This window comes from Penicillium nucicola, assembly GCF_028828085.1.
Source record: "Penicillium nucicola strain IBT 29836 chromosome Unknown utg000010l, whole genome shotgun sequence".
NCBI classification, from domain to species: Eukaryota; Fungi; Ascomycota; class Eurotiomycetes; order Eurotiales; family Aspergillaceae; genus Penicillium; species Penicillium nucicola.
Window position 1 is genome coordinate 776,551 of NW_026643134.1, and position 17,333 is coordinate 793,883.

The following is a 17,333-nucleotide window of genomic DNA, read 5'->3' on the forward strand; positions in this document are numbered from 1 at the left end:
GACGTGTCAACCGATGTGTTCCGACCGTCTGGGTCCTGGATGAAGAACTGCAGGGTCATCACACTGCATGGTGGGGGTGGGAAATGTCAGACCTAGAACAATTCACCTGGACATCATCCCGAGATGTCGTCTGAACTTGATCCTTCGGCACTAAAGTATGCCTTGTTTCTATGCTGCGGTCAGTCAGTTGCCTCGCACGAGCGAGGCGTATCTGGTCCAATTGTAGTCCTGGACCAGGCCGGTACGGCGAACAGCCTCGATCCAGCATGCGCCCGCTCTGACTTTCTGCAGAATCGCCTGATTTCGAGGAGCAATTGCGGTCCGAGGCACCCATTGAGCGTAAAAGACACAATACGCTGCATATTATGTATGTTTGGATCTGACGTTGTTGGTCTTTGTTGACTCGTGTCAGACTGCTAAGCCCTGAAGCGGGGTCCTTTCCCGACGACTTGGAGGTCAACTCTCTGTTTGAAGAATATTGGCATATCAATTTGGAATCTGTCGCTCTGTTAGCTTCGCCCCTCGTTTCAGGTTATCACAGTCGATGTGTGGATATCAAAGGCCGACCGTACCTGGGTCAGTCATTCGCTCCCTGGGATTGAGAGTGGCGAGCTCACCAAGACAGAAATCTGCTACAATGTCTCCGAGTCACTATCATACGTAGCGAACAATACCAGTCCTCTGGATAGTACTCCAACCATCAGTTCGCGAGGCCCGACCGATATGGTCCTGCATCATCAGCATGAGCCTCTTTACTTTCGCCTCGATATAACCACTGGTCAAAGTGTCTATATGTTCCCCCAGGCCAAAAGTGATGTCCGTAACCTGGTGTATGGCCTTCATGAGGGCCTCCGACAACGTGAGTCATGCGCTTGTACTGAGAAAAGCACCTGCAGATGCAAAGGAGAAACAAAGCTTCATCCGCTCGCCTTTCACTCCGCCATATTATTTTACATTTTATCGACCCGATCAACCGAGCTAGACAATCTCGTGAAATGGCTCCTCTGGATTGAGACGCAGCTTCACCAAGGCTCCCTCTTCGAAATCACAGACTCCGACCGGTTCTCCAAATACGTACAGCTACTACACAAAATGTCTCGCAACCTAATTACGCTTGAACACAATAACCAGCGTGACGCGTCAAATATCGACCACCTCTTGCAGGATCACACCCGACTAGGCCGATTATCACGACGATACAATGGCGCCGCACACATCAACAACAGATTCCACGAACACGTCCGAGACGACCTTCTCGCTCTACGCGACTGCTGTGAAGACCGACATCGCCGGATTCTCAACCTCCGACAACGAACTAACAATTTCATCACTCTGCTCTATAATCTGATTACAGGGCACGATAGCACCGTCAATCTGCGCATAGCTACGCAAAGTGCGAGTATCGCCCGTGAAGCTCGTAAGGACAGTATGTCCATGAAGATCATTGCGGCTGTGACGTTGATTTACCTTCCTGCCACATTCGTGTGTAGTGTTTTCGGGACCAACTTGGTTGCGTTTGATACTTCTGCTGATTCAAATGGGTCTCAATTTCTTGTTTCGCGGTGGTGGTGGCTTTATCTTGCTTTTGCTGTTCCGTTGACTGTGTTGACCATGTTTGGGTTTTGGGTTTGGCGGCGATTTCGGGAGACGTCGAGTGAAAAAGAGAAGAGGTCTACTGACTAGAGTAAGGATCTTTAAGGCTATGATCCGGTGTTACAGTAACGGAATGATCAAACGAGGTGGTGAGAATTGCGATAAGTTGTAAAGGGCTCGGTCTATTATCTCATCAAAGGACTCTTCTACACTCTCCACGCACGACCAGCTCAATTCATTGCTTCTGGTTCTTGATCCAAACAAATTGCCATTGCGCTAAATCCAATCCTCACTCAATGATCAGCCGAGATGAGATGTGCGCCGAGGTCTAAATGCGGGGAAAGGCAGTACATTATAAGTTAACCATGATACTCTGCCTATCGAGTATGTTCATCTGCCTAGAATCGCCATTATGAATTTCGAGCTTCCCTCGGCGCTTAAAACCCATATAGAATCGCTTGATTCATTTATCAATTCAACTATATTGCCCCTGCAGCATGCCAACGATAACAATCGATTCTTCGATCACCGTCGTGAATACGCTCGAACCGACTGGGAAAACAATGGGAACCCACGACCGGAGTGGGAAGAGTTGTTAGGTAGTATAACCAGCTTCACTCAATACTTCTAGCTAATAAAACCAGGTGAGGCACGCAACCGAGCGGATGCCGCTGGTTTCTACCGATTCGCCTTGCCTAAAGTATACGGTGGTCAGTCCCGTCCAGACACCAACCTATGGATGTCAGCGATTCGTTATCACCTCAGCTCGCACCCTGTATACGGCGGTGGCCTAGGCCTAGCCAACGACCTCCAAAACGAGCATAGCATCGTAGGAAATTTCCCAGACGTATTAATGCTCCATCATTTCGGTGACGAAGAGCAAAGAAAAACCCTCATTCCAGCGCGTCTCAAAGGAACCTTTCGAACGACATTCGGCCTAACAGAGCCCGATCATGGAAGTGACGCAACGTACATGTCCACCACAGCCCGCCAGACCCGAGGCGGATTTGAAATCACGGGGACAAAGAAATGGCAGACAGGTGCACATCACTGCACCCATTTCCTCATTTTCGCCCGAACTTCAGGCCAGCCGGGATCTGCACGGGGCATCACTGCTTTCCTTGTTCCCCGTGACACGACAGGACTGCGTATAGTTAGCTACGAATGGACTCTGAATATGCCTACCGACCACGCAACTGTCCAGCTAGACCAGGTGTGGGTGCCCGAGTCGGCGGTGTTGGGATCTCTAGACCAGGGACTTGCCATTGCGCAGACCTTTGTGCATGAGAATAGGATTCGTCAAGCGGCCAGTTCGTGTGGGGCTGCGCGGTACTGCCTTGATCGTAGTATTGAGCGTGCTCGGTCACGCAATATATGGGGTGTGGGAAAGACTCTGGCTGATAATCAGGCCATTCAATTTCCAGTTGTTGAGCTTATGACTCAGGTTGAGATGCTGCGTCTGTTCATTCTCAAAACAAGCTGGGAAATGGACCGCGTTGTGGCTGAGTCTCAGTCATCGGGGAAGCGGCCGTGGGTTGAGATTGAGCGCCGACTGAGTGATCAAGTGGCCATGTGTAACTTCTGGGCAAACCGACTGTGCTGTCAAGCTGCCGATAGGGCCATTCAGGTATGTTGAATTTGTCAGGTACGGCATCGATGAGATATGACTGACTGGCTCAGATTCATGGGGGCGATGGGTACTCTCGCCACTATCCTTTCGAGCATATTTATCGCCATTTCCGTCGGTATCGAATCACTGAAGGGGCCGAGGAGATCCAGATGCGGAAAATTGGCGCGTACATCTTTGGATTTGCAGGTCCGAAGAAAGACGCGGCTGCTGCGTCGCAGTCCAAGGCTAAGATCTGATGCCTCATGCAGTAGCCAGGTATCCAGGTCAAACTAGGCTGGTTTAACATTTTGTCCTCTGTGGCTAGCATTCAAACGGAACTTGACAAGGAGGATGAAACGGGTCGTTTCAGAAAACCCCCTGCATATTGCGTCAGGGCGTGAGGAATGTAAGAATGTTGAAGCCTTGTGGCCTAACTTTGCAGGCAGCAACCCGATGACCACTATCATTTGAGTCAACTCAGGATTTCTCTCGGTTATACCAGTACACTATGTTGAGACCCTACAGTCTATAGATTGATAACACTTTTTGGTTCCAATGGCAGACAGCCTTGTAGACCCACTCATGGAAAATCTTGCAGGTTCGATTTTTAAGCTTAAGTCTGCAGACCCTCACTACGTAGCCTAGGGATCTATTATGTGCAGTAGACAAGAGCAAAGAATAATAGCGACCTGATAGAACAACAATCAATTGAATTGATCTCAAACTATCAAAATCTTTCCGGATGGTTCGACCTTTTTTTACCTAAGAAATACTCAAAAGTCTCCACGCCTCCGAGAGCCCCCACAAGGCGAAAACGGAAGTTTGAAGCTTCAAGGGAAAATTTTTCAACGTCAACTTCTTTCCATACTAGATTCGCTCTTGACAGATTGTAATTTTATCCTTCATTGTGGTGGTCCAACATGGGTTCTACGGACCCCCCTCCCTATGTCGAAAGTGCGAACGAGATCTCAACTGAGCCCGATAATGACGTCCAAGACACCAAGCAAGCCGGCGTCAAGCAAACCGGCACCAAGGAGGCGGACACTGAGCAAAGCTACCCGGAACCGAATCCCGGCGAGCTGAAGCGCAAGCTGAAGAGCAGGCATCTTCAGATGATCGCTATCGGTATGTACTCGTCCCGTCTGGGATGCGTAATAAGCTAACCGTAGGCAGGTGGAACAATCGGAACAGGTACATGGCCAATTCAAGCTCAAGGTATAGCTTTATCTAACCGTGTCTAGGACTTTTCATCTCCAGTGGCACTGCAATCGCATACTCCGGACCTGCAGGCGCATTGATCGCTTATATCTTCGTCGGCTCCATCGTGTACTCGGTCATGAGCTCTCTCGGCGAGGTCGCAACATACATCCCAATCCCCGGTGCCTTCACATCTTACGCGGCGCGTCTAATCGACCCCAGTCTGGGCTTTTCCATGGGTTGGATCTACTGGTTCAACTGGGCTTCTACCTTTGCGGTCGAATTAACCGCCACCGGAACGATCATCCAGTACTGGAACAGCGAGTTGAATATTGCGATTTTCATCGGAGTATTTTGGGTTCTCATTACAGCTTTGAACTTCCTTCCTGTGAACTTCTACGGCGAGTTGGAGTTCTGGTTCTCGACTATCAAGGTGGCAACCGTCATCGGATTCATGATCTTCGCCATTTGTATTGATGTCGGTGTCGGAGATCAGGGCTATATTGGATTTAAGAATTGGCATCACCCCGGAGCCTTTGCTACGCACTTGGTCAGCTCGCCGGAGTCTGTCGGCAAATTCGTTGGTTTCTGGGCTGTCCTTGTTCAGGCAGGCTTCTCCTACCAGGGAACTGAGCTTGTCGGTGTCGCTGCAGGAGAGACTGAGAACCCCCAGAAGACTGTGCCCTCAGCCATTCGCAAGACGTTTGTCCGTATTCTTCTTTTCTTCGTTCTGACCATCTTCTTTATCGGCCTGTTGGTTCCATACGACAACAAGCGCCTCGCCACTGCCGAGACCAACGCCTCCTCATCTCCAATGGTCATCGCTGCCGATCTCGCTGGAGTAAAGATTCTGCCTAGCTTGATCAACGCCGTCCTCCTCAGTGTTGTGCTTTCAGCCGCCAACTCCAATGTCTACAGTGGTAGCCGAGTCCTGACCGGACTGGCCTACGAGGGCTTCGCCCCCGCCTGCTTCGGCTGGGTCACGAAGCACGGCGTCCCATATATCAGCGTGGCATTCACTTCCTTATTTGGTCTTCTTGGATTCATGAACGTTTCCAACGATGCCGGTCAAGTCTTCACCTGGCTCGTGAACCTGTCCAGTGTCGCCGGATTCGTGACATGGGCTTGTATCAACGCTTCTCACATCGCATTCATGCGCGCTCTTGCTGCCCGCAACATTTCTCGCGATACCCTTCCCTACAAGGCTATCCTCCAACCATACCTTGCCTGGTACGGACTCTTCTTCAACGTCCTCATTGCCCTAACCCAGGGTTTCACGTCTTTTATCCCGGTCTTCAATGTCTCCGACTTTTTCGTCGCTTACATTTGCATTATCATCTTTGTGGTACTCTGGGCTGGCCACAAGATCATCTTCCGCTCGGCGTTTATTCGTCCAGAAGAGGCTGATCTTGATACCGGTCGTCTACAGTATGAAAAGCCAACCGGACCTCCCAAGGCCTGGTATTGGAGGGTATGGGGTTGGGTTACCAAGTAACCCAGTTTGACACATCCTAGTTCTTACTCAATATGAATGAATATATGGACCTATATAGACAGGATAATGTCTGCCGGTTGGGACCTTTCCTATCTAGGCTACCGCCGCTTTATGAGGGCGCTCAGGCTCAAACTCAGTGAGCGTACTTACAATCTGACACTAGAACTGTAAACCAAGTTTGAAGAGAAAATAAATACATGTAAACATCATATCAAAGAATTCTACGAAGACTCTAAAACAAGAAGCCATACAAAAGGAAACAATATCACAGAATATATGATATGCTCAAGAATTCAAAAGAAAAGTAAACAACTACAAAGAAACATGAAAGGTTTTCGAATACAGAAAACTTTATGAAATCCTCGTTCGGAAACCTATAATTACAAATTCCTACGAATAAAACGTTAATATAACGAATATATTATAAGAAGGCAAATAGAGAAAATAATTTAAATAGAGGTAGATTTTTTAGCTTAAAAGATTATTAATTAAATCAACAATTTCTCTATCTTCCTACTTTTTATCTTAATCTCTAGTAGATTCTTGATCTTACTTTTGTTTAATCATTATTTTTTATGATCCCTACCCCATTGACCTGAAAATAAACCGCGGAGTTGTGCAAGAACATCAATTTCGTTCAATATGTGTTCCGTGTCTCCTGGTTCATAGATAGGGCGGTCGATGGTTTTGTAAGAAAACTTCTGTTGCTTGAGCAAAACAGTGGAGAGTGTTGGAGCAATAGCCTTGACATCCTGCAAACAACGTGCCTCAAATGTTGGTAGACATCGTTCTCGCTCTAGAGTCGGATATATGACTTTTTGCGGATCTTCTATGATCCTATAGCACATTTGATGGGCAACGGCAATATAGGAGTTCGCCATTCTTGATACCCATGCTGTATTGTGATCGAGTCGTGGCTTTACTCAGTCAAGCTTAATATAATACTGGTTATAGTATCGTCCAAAAGTTGTAATTGACCGAAATCAATCGCTTTAACGTTTGTTTGAAAGATGGACCGGCGCTAGAGATAACCCCGCGGTACTGATTCTGGAACAAACCCATACAAGTTAACTTCAATCCACCATGAAGAGCCATTGTTGTGGAATATCAAGATCTATGATTGACAGTCACCGTTCCGGTCTTGGAACGATTTGAATTCTAGCCTGTGTGAGAGAAGCTCCTTTTCCAGCATTGCGATTGATTGAAGTAAATGAGCTCCCTTTTCGTCAAAGAAAAGCACAAAGGGAGAACCTCTCAAGATAACCAATTGAAGAAAGGAGGAAGAGGGAAAGGGGGGAAGGGGTAGTCAAGTATTCTTGGATCACGTGTTGCTCACACCGAGTTTGGAATGACTTATCAATAGGACTCAAAGTGCAATTGACCTGTTGCAGCTGAGGTAGTATCGTAATGGCTATGCAGGCGCTTCTATCCAGTTGAAGCAAGAACCTAACCGTACGCTTGATAACAACGCACAAAGAGAGCCGGTCCTCACAACGAGAGACTGGGTACCAGCTTGACATGAATATTGAGGGCCAAGACTTGACAGACAGTATCCTGCCTATATTGCATTTTTTTATGGAAAAGGGGGCATGTGCGATTATTTCTCATTAGCGCAAAAAGCACAGTTGCCAAAGTGAATTGTGCGGCATATATTTAACATTTCTCTTTCTTTGTTTTCACATTTATTAACGATATGGTCTTCGCAAACCCAGACCTATGTATCACCCATCTCCCAATACCTTTCTCAAAAAATAAAACCCAATTTATATGAAACAACTCCTGTCCCGACATACTTACCTGTGTGCAGAATCCTGTTCACACAATTATATCCACTTGAATTGGCGCGCCACAACACAGATTCCACCCAGTAGCGCCGTGGTGCCGGTGCAGACTACCAGTGTGCCATACCCACTTCCATAGGCACCATATGCACGCCCGCGCCACTTGTCTCCTTTGAGGAGTGCTTCACTTAGCGGGCCGCTGACTACATTGCCGATTCCTCGACCTGTTTCCATGAATGGGAAGATGACGGTTGCGTCTGCGGCTGGGTTCGCACGTTGGACTTCGTTGGAAACGCCTGCCCATGTGGAAGAGAATCCGCCGGCAAGTAACCCGTAGGCGATGCAGAAGATGTATAAGGGTGCGATGGAGGTTGCGAAGCCCCAAAGGAAGAAAACTGATAAGACGGTTCCGACGGTTGAGATTAGGATACAGGTTGTGATATGATACCTATCAGAGAGGAACCCCATGCACACGGAGCCGAAGACAGTTGTTAGGTTGACCAGGGTCACGGTGAGAGAAGCCATGAAGTCATTGGCACCGAGACTGCGTGCGAATGATGGGAGATAGATTGTCGGTAGGAAGAATCCAACTGCTTCCAGGGTATTTCCGAGCTGATAGATGATGAAAGTCTTGTCGTATAAGAAATGGAAGTCAAGCCTGTGGTACGCAACCTCTCTCATGGGGACTCTAGGTCGGTGGAAATATAGGAAAGGCGCGGCGAGAAGGAACAAAGTCACTGCTGAGATCTGGAGTGTTGCATTGATTCCATACTGGTCAAGGAGCCACTGGATGGCTAGTGGGAAGATGATACCCGATATACCGGACCCAGCCTAGAGAAGTTAGTTGTTTTCCTCATGAAAGGGTAATATCACTCACCCAGACAATTCCGAAAGCGAGACCCTTGCGCTTGGCAAACCACTCTGACATGAACAAAATGGTAGGGGTATAGGCCAAGCAGCCACCAGTTCCGAAACCAATTCCTTGTGACAAGATGAGGTGTGTCACGTTGGTGGAAAAAGAGCTCATTGCCAAAGAAAAGCACATAATGCAAACTCCAGCGGTAGATACCCACCGAGCACATGAAGGCACCAAAATCATGAAAACGATCGCTAATGGAGCAATGAGATACGCAATTCCCTATGGAAGACGTTAGCTATGTTCAAGCTCATCCTCAAAACAGTATGGTCTGACCATAGCACAAGTTCCAATGATCGCAATGTGTCCGGACCCCGCAAATGGCGGGTGTGAGCTATAGTAGTCTTGAAAGATTCCAAAGGCAAAAGCGTATCCTATGAAGATATCAGCATCATCCAACACATTCAAAGGCATCATTTCTCGTACCCCATACTAGAGATTCAAGCATAGCTGACGCTATAAGAAATAGCCATGCCTGCGAGCCTCCATCAACAGGAGGTAGCTTCTCATCATCGATGATAATTCTGCTGTCGGACAGTTGGTCGGAAGATACAAAGTCTGTACTGCGACTAGTGAAACTGGGAGGATAGTCTTTGGGTTCCATAATGTTCAATCTTCCAAAGCTAAGGTGAGAAGATGTCTCGGTTGAAAATGTGTGTAGTGTGTGGAAAATCAGGGTCGAACCTCCCTTGAAAAAGGGGTCTGGCGCAGGCGATGGTTCAAAAATAAAGCTGGGCTGAAAGCTTGCAGGATAAATAAGCTAATCAGAGCTATCTACATGACGAAACAAATTTTCCTGACAGAATTCCTTCCAATCAGCTAGTGCAAGGCACATACCTGGAATCCTGGCGGACTTGAGTCCCAACAATGTGATCCTAGCTCCTTAGATGTGCCACACAGTAAGGTTTCCCATATCACGCGTGTAACATTATCTTATTTGTGAAAATGTGTTCTTGCTTGAAAAGATCGTAGGCATTCACGTGAAGCTTCTGTTGTACCTCATATGAGAAGTGAGAGATATATGGTGCCAGTAGTCCATAATGCCGCGATACGGATGCACTTGCTAAGCCCACACTATCGATCGACAGCGGGATCTGCTCTAGCAAGGACGTAGGAAATTTCGAACAGCCCTGTCAAGGCTTGGTCGGTTTTGCGTGTGCACGAACCGCCCCACTCGGGGATTAACTAGGCAATGGAATGTTGATCGGACATTGCATTGCGGAAGAAGGGTTTTCGGAGACTTAAATGCTGATAGTCTGGTATCCAAGAGATATTATTGGGTAATCTAATTGCCGATGGAGAATATTCCATGCTCAAAGGGTGCGAATCATGGTCTTGGGTGGTTGAAGCGATGGAGCAGAAGGAGGGTTTCATGCTGAGACTTGGAATGAAACGTGAGCTCCCTTCTCAGCAGTTCGTATGTTTGGCCGAAGCCTTTCATCGTCATAGCATTTGCGGAATAATGTCACAGGTTCCGGGGAATTGCTTTCTGTGTGGGGGGAGAGCTCTCTTCACAAGCAACATTCTTGTCAGTGGAGCTGATGCGAGCTTAACCAGTCAACCTACCGGGCTTATCACCTGCGTCCACTCAGAATTTCATGCTGTCATAGCGTCCAAGGACATTTGTCCATCAATTCTTGACACCCCTACTCGCCACGGTCATGCATCGGCTTGGTCAATGGATTCTTGTTTTGACACATGTTGCGTATGAACACGCGTCAATAATGATTGTACAACTCGCGAAAAAAAAGACTCGCTCAGACACGATGTTTGATTGAGAAGAATGACCGAAGGAGATGTTCATGTCGTCTGGACGATGGCATGTGATGTTCTTCTATATTGAGAGAGTTGAATGTGTTGCAGCCTTGGAGCCTTGGAGCCTTGATTACGAGGAATAAATAGTTGTTTGTTCGATTTGCATTCTTATAGATCTGACCGCATCCCCAGTCGAACATGTTTGTCTTTATCAGATCAGACGTCTAACCAAATTCTGAAATGTAGGTCATTAGCAGCTCGCACCGCTTGGAATGTTGGAACAGGCGCTGCTTGTCTTTCCACCAGTGACACTAACGCCCGTCCACGTCCAGCTAGAGCAGGCTCCCTTGGCACAGAGAATATAAATGTCTGTCCCACTACTCTTCACGGTGCCTGTCACACCATTAAGGGTAAGACCTGTAATTGGCACGCCATCCGTGGGGGTTCCAGTGGGACTACCATTCTCATAGTCCTGCTCAATCACAATGCCGTATTTTGCAATGTTCGACAGAGTGATTCCCTTGTATGTGACGTTGCTGACGGAACCAGTGGCTCCTGAGACTGTCTTGATCCGTACACCTTTTTGATTATGTCAGTATGAATAACATGACTGCCAGTGCTGGTCTCTTGATGTTCACATACCATTGTCAGAGTTCTGGATAACGGAGTTTTCGATCAGGACATTGTCAACTACGTTGTCGCTTCGCCCTCCGACAGATCCAATGGACAGTCCATGGCCTCCTGAGCAAAATCCTCCGGTGAACGTGATATCCTAGTCCGCATTAGCGAATGATTCAATCTTTCAAGTGATCAATGCAATACCGTTCCAGAATTGACCGCCAGACAATCATCTTGATTGTATACCGTTGCACCAGTGATCGTGATCCCCGAGCTAGATCCCACATCAAAGGCATCGGTATTGTGGCCACCATCAGTGACATCACCGTCACTGTTGTCGATGGTGATACCACTCAAAGTAAGATCCTCGGCTCCATTGATACTGAAGACTTGGACCGGAGAGTTGACAATCTTGATATCGCTGATGGTAGATTGAAACATCTTATGGGCATAAAAGAACTTAGGCTTCGTCTTGCCGCCATTTGAGCCTTCTCCGTCCCACCAGCGAGCCCCATCTCCATTCAGAGTAGCTCCTGAAGCACCTTTGACTGTGATGTCTGTTCCGGAGACGGAGACTAGAGGGCCCGACCATTCTTTGTAGCCGAATGTTGTTTCACCCTGGAAAATGACCTAGACAGATGGCATGAGCATACACATTGTCGTCATGAATTGTTTACCGTACCGTTGTTCCGTCATTCAATCCGGTCAAGTCAAGGGTAGTTCCAGATGGGACAGCCACGGCCGACAACACAATAGTAGAGCAGGCAGTCTTCGACTTGCTAGCAGAGGAAGCGCCCTTGGAACCAGAGAAAGTGCACGTAGTTGCTCTCTCTTGCAATTTGGCTGGAGCCGTCACCTGTGGTGCAGCTGGCTCTGGGAGTGCATTCGCAGCGGCGCCCAAAAGGCCAAGAATGTAGAGGCTTCTGCCTAGAATCATGATGACAATGACCTGAGTGAATTGATGCGGGAAGTATAAAGATCAAGCCAAAGCACGTTAGTCTGTGATCAGATTCCAAGCATCATAGTTCACTTTATATTTATACTCCCATCTTCAGCCCTATGCCTCATCTCGCTTCGCTTCTTCAGGAGACACTGCCAAGCCCTCCTAATTAAGTGAGGACTTCACCCCGTCTCGGACCCTACATAAACTGGTGCAATTTTCGGAACTCACGTTTCAACCCTGCGTCAAGGAGCAATATCCACCCAGGAACAGGAGTAATTGCCACGAATCGGGGACGGCTGGGATCCCGTTGCGCGATTCCATTCGTGGACAAACAAGTGAAATTAAGCTCCCTTGTCGACGCCTCGGTGCATCACCCGGGCGGGGGGGGATTTTATTTCCCCGGAATATAGCCTTGTTAGTACATCACCCTGTCAGATAATGCAATTAATCCGTGGGTGTAGACCCTGGGGTGCATGTCAATATGTACGTGTTCGTGAGGTTACCCATTATGTCATTATTGCAGTAGCCTACAGTGAGAAATATTTGACGACGAACCCTGTATTTTCAATGAACAACCATTTAATCAATTGGTAGTTTCTCTCACCAGGTTAGTGAGTGGTGGATTTGAATATTACGATTGAGTCCTCGGTCTCGCCAGATATATATAGCAATCTGTAGTCAATTCCAATGTCAAGCTGGCTATTGGAGCGACCTCCCTCATCTACAGCGTAAAGAGTGAAGGAGTTTGTCGATCGCGGACAGAGACAAATGCAGATTGATGCATCAACGGTTGGGAAGGCCCCATATTAGCCATCGACTTATACAGTAACTTTATAACGTTATGCCTTGCTCATAAAGTGAACGCAAAAGTGGAAGATCAGCGGAAAGGATACAACCCAGCACCGAGACGAGGCTAGCACGCAGGAACGTATGATAACGTTCTAGGCCCAGGATGATCTCAAGTACTGAATGCCTGGGTTGACAACAGACTACATGTGATAAGTAATAAGTAATGCATGCATAATCACGCCGATAAAAGTTTCACTATAAGCCCGGATTCAACTGGCACAAACTCGATTTGCTAGCCTGGTGAATCCTGCCATCAAATATCGAAACTTACAGCGATTGACCATGTATGCAGGGGGTAACGTAGCCCACCTCGGCATGACCTAAAGGAACCTTTCATAACGGCAATTATCCAGTGGTGAACAGCTATGATTCTGGGACCGGCAATGACATGGCTGCAAATGCCGATGGGAAATTTTCTCGAATCCCAAACCCAGTTTGTGCTTCTGATTCGTGTGATTGCGTATGACCCGCTTATTACAAATGATTCAATAATGAAATGCCGGGTTTGAATTCTTCAAAACTATACACTCCGTCGAATCTCGAGATGTCTTTACATGTGTATAGAATACCCAATACAAACTACAAATACCAAAAAGACCAGACTCCACCCACGGGCCGCGGTCGCCGCAAAAGCCAAGTTGAAAGAGGCTCTCGGCTTACCGAAAAGGTATCCGATCGACTCCACTTACATCAGATGATTTTGGAAGAGTTCTCATACAGTTGCGTTGCGTATTTTATTTCTCTTAAAAGAGCCCACTCCCGCCATGACATTATCCATTTTAAAAGTCCCTCATGGCGAAGGATACCGAAAACGATGCTGTCCAAGCAGCGCTCCCACGCCGAATCCCACACTGGCGCATCTTAACAGACCAGGGTGTGGTCACCCCTGAGATAATCGACTATCCATATGTTGGATCCGGCACCGAGGAGGATCCCTATGTGGTGGAATGGATCCCCAATGACCCGCGCAATCCAATGGAATTCAGCCTGGCCTTGAAATGGATGTATACCGTCATAGTCGCCTTTGCCACGTTCGCAGTGTCACTCTCTTCATCTGCCTACGCGGGTAGTATCAAAGAAGTGGTTACCGATCTCAATGCCAGCGAGGAAGTCGCTACTCTTGGCGTCTCAATGTTCGTCATTGGGTTTGCTGTTGGCCCTCTGCTGTGGGCACCACTGTGCGAGCTTATCGGTCGCCAGATCGTGTTCCTGGGAACGTTCCTTGCTCTATCGATCTTCTGCGCCGGTGCAGCAGGCTCGAAAAACATCTGGACGCTGATCATACTCCGCTTTTTCGCTGGCTCCTTTGGCTCTTCGCCACTCACCAATGCGGGCGGCGTAATCGCCGACATCTTCACCGCTGAACATAGAGGTCTAGCAACGAGTCTATTCGCCGGTGCCCCATTCCTAGGCCCAACAATGGGACCTGTGATAGGAGGCTTCCTAGGCGAAAATGCAGGCTGGAAATGGGTACAAGGGTTCTTAGCGGTATTCACCGGCCTAATCTGGATGGTAGAAAGCCTCATCATCCCAGAAACCTACGCACCAGTCCTACTAGCCAAACGAGCCCAAACTCTCTCAGCTCTAAGCGGCAAAGTCTACCGCAGCAAAGTGGAAATCCAGCGTGGGCGCATCTCTCCTAGAGATGCCTTCAAAACCGCCCTAGGAAGACCGTGGATCCTCCTCTTCTCCGAGCCAATCGTCCTTCTCCTCTCTCTCTACATGGCCATCGTCTACGGAACTCTTTACATGCTCTTCGACGCTTTCCCAATCATTTTCCAGGATATTCGCGGCTGGAGCGAGGGTGTCGGTTCCTTGCCCTTCCTAGCAGTGATGATCGGCATGATGATAGCTGTCGGCGTAAACATGTACGATAACAAGCGCTATGTCAGAATCCACAAAGCCCACAATGGCTTCGCACCACCAGAGGCTCGTCTCCCACCGACAATGTGGGGTGGTCTTGCCATCCCCATCGGGCTATTCTGGTTCGCGTGGACGAATTCGGCGTCGATCCCATGGATCGTATGTGTGCTTGCAACTGCGCCGTTCGGGTTCGGTATGGTATTTGTTTTCCTAGGGATTATGAATTATCTCATTGATGCATATACCATTTATGCCGCCTCTGTGCTTGCTGCGAATTCGATTATTCGGTCTTGTTTTGGTGCTGGGTTCCCGCTGTTTACGACTTATATGTATCAGAACCTGGGGATTCACTGGGCGTCGTGTGTGCCTGCTTTCTTGGCGCTTGTTTGTTGTCCGTTCCCCTTTATCTTTTATCGGTATGGACCTGCTATTCGGCGGAAGTGCAAGTATGCTGCCGAGGCTGATGATTTCATGCGCGCTCTGGCAAAGAAGGCCGGTACTCAGGGGGATGGGGGCCATGATGAGAAGAAGGATGAGATTGTGGCTGAAGCCGTTGTTGATGGCAGTCAAGCTCCTGAAGCGATGGCAGATGCTGATGCTGCGTCTTTGTCCTCGAGGTCGTCGCTTGAGCGGACGGGGACTTATGAGGCCAATCCTTATGATATTGACCGCGTGAACACTCGCAACTCTGCTATTACACAACGGTCGCAATCACGTAATAGGTGGAAGTTGTTTGGTCGTAAGTGACGACACCAACTTCCATCGCAGTGATGACCGGAGCGGGAAAAGAGCTCCTTCGCCCTCCTTTGCTGTCGATTTGGAGGGCAGACATGACTGTGTCTTGGCTATGATACCCCAGCATTAGCTATTGTACATAATGATAATCTTTCTACAATATAAAACAATCATTTGATATCAAGCATGTTCATGTATCATTATCATTCCGCCTATTAAAAATCATCATCCATTCGCCAACCGTCACCAGCTTAACCCGATTTAAAAGTCGGCAGCATAAGGCAGAGTCTCAGGAGTATCATCCCGGAAACTGTTGGTCAACAAATTTCCAAAAGAGGGCGACCAGTCTACCCGCGGCGACAGAGAATCCAACCCCCAAAGCTCCGACACAAACTTAATGATAGAAGTATGGGTAAACTCATTCCCTCCGTCAGGCGCATGCTGCACAACACCCTTCCCAACCCAAGGTGAGATAAGCACAGTAGGAACACGTACACCCAATCTATCGAAATGGAAAGTATACTGCTCGCCATCACCCGCAGCCTCACTATAAGTAAGACTATCGCCAGCGGGGACATCCGTCGGGGGAGAAACATGATCGGCAAAGCCGCCGTGCTCGTCCCAGGTCAGAATGAAGAGGGTTTCATTCCACTGCGGGGAATTGCGAACAGCTTCGTAGATTCCCTTGACGAAATTTTCGCCCATGTTAATTGGGGACGGAGGGTGCATGGACATGTAGTTGCAGCATTCGGGGTTGATCCATGTGAACTGGGGCAAGTTTCCTGCTTTGGCATCCGTGTAGAACTGGTCGATGGGGAGGACATTGTCCTTTGCGTTTTTGGCGGTCCAGTCGTAGAAGAGGGCGTCGGGGAGGAAGGCTGGACTGGATTGGGTTGAGTTCTCGTAGTTCTTCCATGTGATGCCCTTCTCGGAGAGTTGTTCGAAGATGGACTTTTGGGGTAGGGCCGAGGTGAGGAAGTCGTCGTCGTTTTTGCCGTGGCCGTGGGATGTGCCTGAGGTGAGGTAGGCTCTGTTTGGGTTTGTGGGGCCTGGGACGGCGGCAAACCATCTGTCGAAGAGGACGTAGTTTTGTGCGAGGGAGTTAAAGACTGGGATATGGTCTGGTGTGAAGTAGTTGATTGCTTCAGCGGCTCGAGCCAGGTCGTCCTTTGGGTAGGAGGCGCGCTGCTCGCTGATGAACCCGTTCATGCTGGACTGGGCTCCAGAGGCGGGGTGGTAAGTGCCAAAAACTTGCATGTTACCGCCTGAGATGCTGTGGTTCGGGTCATCGGAGGCAATGTTTTTCGCGATGGGGTTGGCGCAAACTTGGGGTGAGTCTGGCAGAGAGACATTGGCGGGGTTGCAGTATTGGGGGTTCTTGGGGCCATCAATGCTTGAATCATAGTCTAAACCACCAGCGAAGTGATCAAAAGACAAATTTTCCTGCACCAAGACGACGATGTTCTTGATATTGCTTGAACCCGATGAGGCGGGCAGCGCGGCGGCGCCAAGACTTAGGGCTGTGAGCAACAAAGAACGCGCCATGATTGAATTGAAAAATTACTTGAGGAATTCGACGGCCACTATAAGTAGTTTGTGCCCTGCAGCTAACCCCAACATCCTCTCAGACTTCTGTTTGGCCGCATGTGTTGCATGGCCCAACTACAATATGCATCAGCAGCACGCTGTCGATCATCAACAGCCCTGGATCCCCCGCGTCGGGGCATGGGCCGCGGGCTTGTTTTTATTGGCCGAGTGACCCCCTTAGCTCCGAGCCACGATTTTGAGGCCGATCAGATGTTCTTATCTTCGTCTTGTTACAAAGTGAAAATGAACACCTGATGTTACCATGTTCAGGGGGTTCTGTTGGGGGGAAAAACCCCGTGTTCCACGTTTGATTTGCAGCAACTGGGTTAAACTCATGAAAATTCCTGCGTCTTTACTGCATGTGCGAAATACGGTGAGTCGGGGAGACAGCA

At 48.5% G+C, this 17,333-nt stretch overlaps 7 protein-coding genes across 7 annotated transcripts; 4 read left to right on the forward strand and 3 right to left on the reverse strand.

Annotated features, from left to right (window-relative positions):
- Positions 1-123: 123 nt before the first annotated feature.
- N7511_008826 (uncharacterized protein) lies at positions 124-1,683 on the forward strand (the record flags this gene model as incomplete). Its single annotated transcript, XM_057131203.1, has 5 exons — positions 124-241; positions 292-367; positions 413-455; positions 514-859; positions 983-1,683. The coding sequence occupies 5 exons, from the start codon at positions 124-126 to the stop codon at positions 1,681-1,683; spliced, it is 1,284 nt and encodes a 427-aa protein (XP_056979191.1).
- Positions 1,684-2,005: 322 nt separating this feature from the next.
- N7511_008827 (acyl-CoA dehydrogenase family protein) lies at positions 2,006-3,459 on the forward strand (the record flags this gene model as incomplete). Its single annotated transcript, XM_057131204.1, has 3 exons — positions 2,006-2,192; positions 2,238-3,220; positions 3,274-3,459. 3 exons carry the CDS (start codon positions 2,006-2,008, stop codon positions 3,457-3,459), a joined length of 1,356 nt encoding a protein of 451 aa, XP_056979192.1.
- Positions 3,460-4,122: 663 nt separating this feature from the next.
- On the forward strand, positions 4,123-5,894 carry N7511_008828 (uncharacterized protein; the record flags this gene model as incomplete). The annotated part of the gene is made up of 3 exons (XM_057131205.1): positions 4,123-4,327; positions 4,376-4,393; positions 4,444-5,894. The coding sequence occupies 3 exons, from the start codon at positions 4,123-4,125 to the stop codon at positions 5,892-5,894; spliced, it is 1,674 nt and encodes a 557-aa protein (XP_056979193.1).
- A 1,823-nt stretch (positions 5,895-7,717) lies between these two features.
- On the reverse strand, positions 7,718-9,195 carry N7511_008829 (uncharacterized protein; the record flags this gene model as incomplete). Its single annotated transcript, XM_057131206.1, has 4 exons — positions 7,718-8,506; positions 8,553-8,813; positions 8,868-8,965; positions 9,018-9,195. The coding sequence occupies 4 exons, from the start codon at positions 9,193-9,195 to the stop codon at positions 7,718-7,720; spliced, it is 1,326 nt and encodes a 441-aa protein (XP_056979194.1).
- A 1,401-nt stretch (positions 9,196-10,596) lies between these two features.
- Positions 10,597-11,901, reverse strand: N7511_008830 (glycoside hydrolase family 28 protein; the record flags this gene model as incomplete). Its single annotated transcript, XM_057131207.1, has 4 exons — positions 10,597-10,925; positions 10,989-11,118; positions 11,169-11,594; positions 11,647-11,901. The coding sequence occupies 4 exons, from the start codon at positions 11,899-11,901 to the stop codon at positions 10,597-10,599; spliced, it is 1,140 nt and encodes a 379-aa protein (XP_056979195.1).
- A 1,647-nt stretch (positions 11,902-13,548) lies between these two features.
- Positions 13,549-15,366, forward strand: N7511_008831 (MFS transporter; the record flags this gene model as incomplete). Its single annotated transcript, XM_057131208.1, has 1 exon — positions 13,549-15,366. The coding sequence occupies one exon, from the start codon at positions 13,549-13,551 to the stop codon at positions 15,364-15,366; it is 1,818 nt and encodes a 605-aa protein (XP_056979196.1).
- Positions 15,367-15,615: 249 nt separating this feature from the next.
- On the reverse strand, positions 15,616-16,899 carry N7511_008832 (putative phosphatidylglycerol specific phospholipase; the record flags this gene model as incomplete). The annotated part of the gene is made up of 1 exon (XM_057131209.1): positions 15,616-16,899. One exon carries the CDS (start codon positions 16,897-16,899, stop codon positions 15,616-15,618), a length of 1,284 nt encoding a protein of 427 aa, XP_056979197.1.
- Between the last annotated feature and the right edge of the window lie 434 nt (positions 16,900-17,333).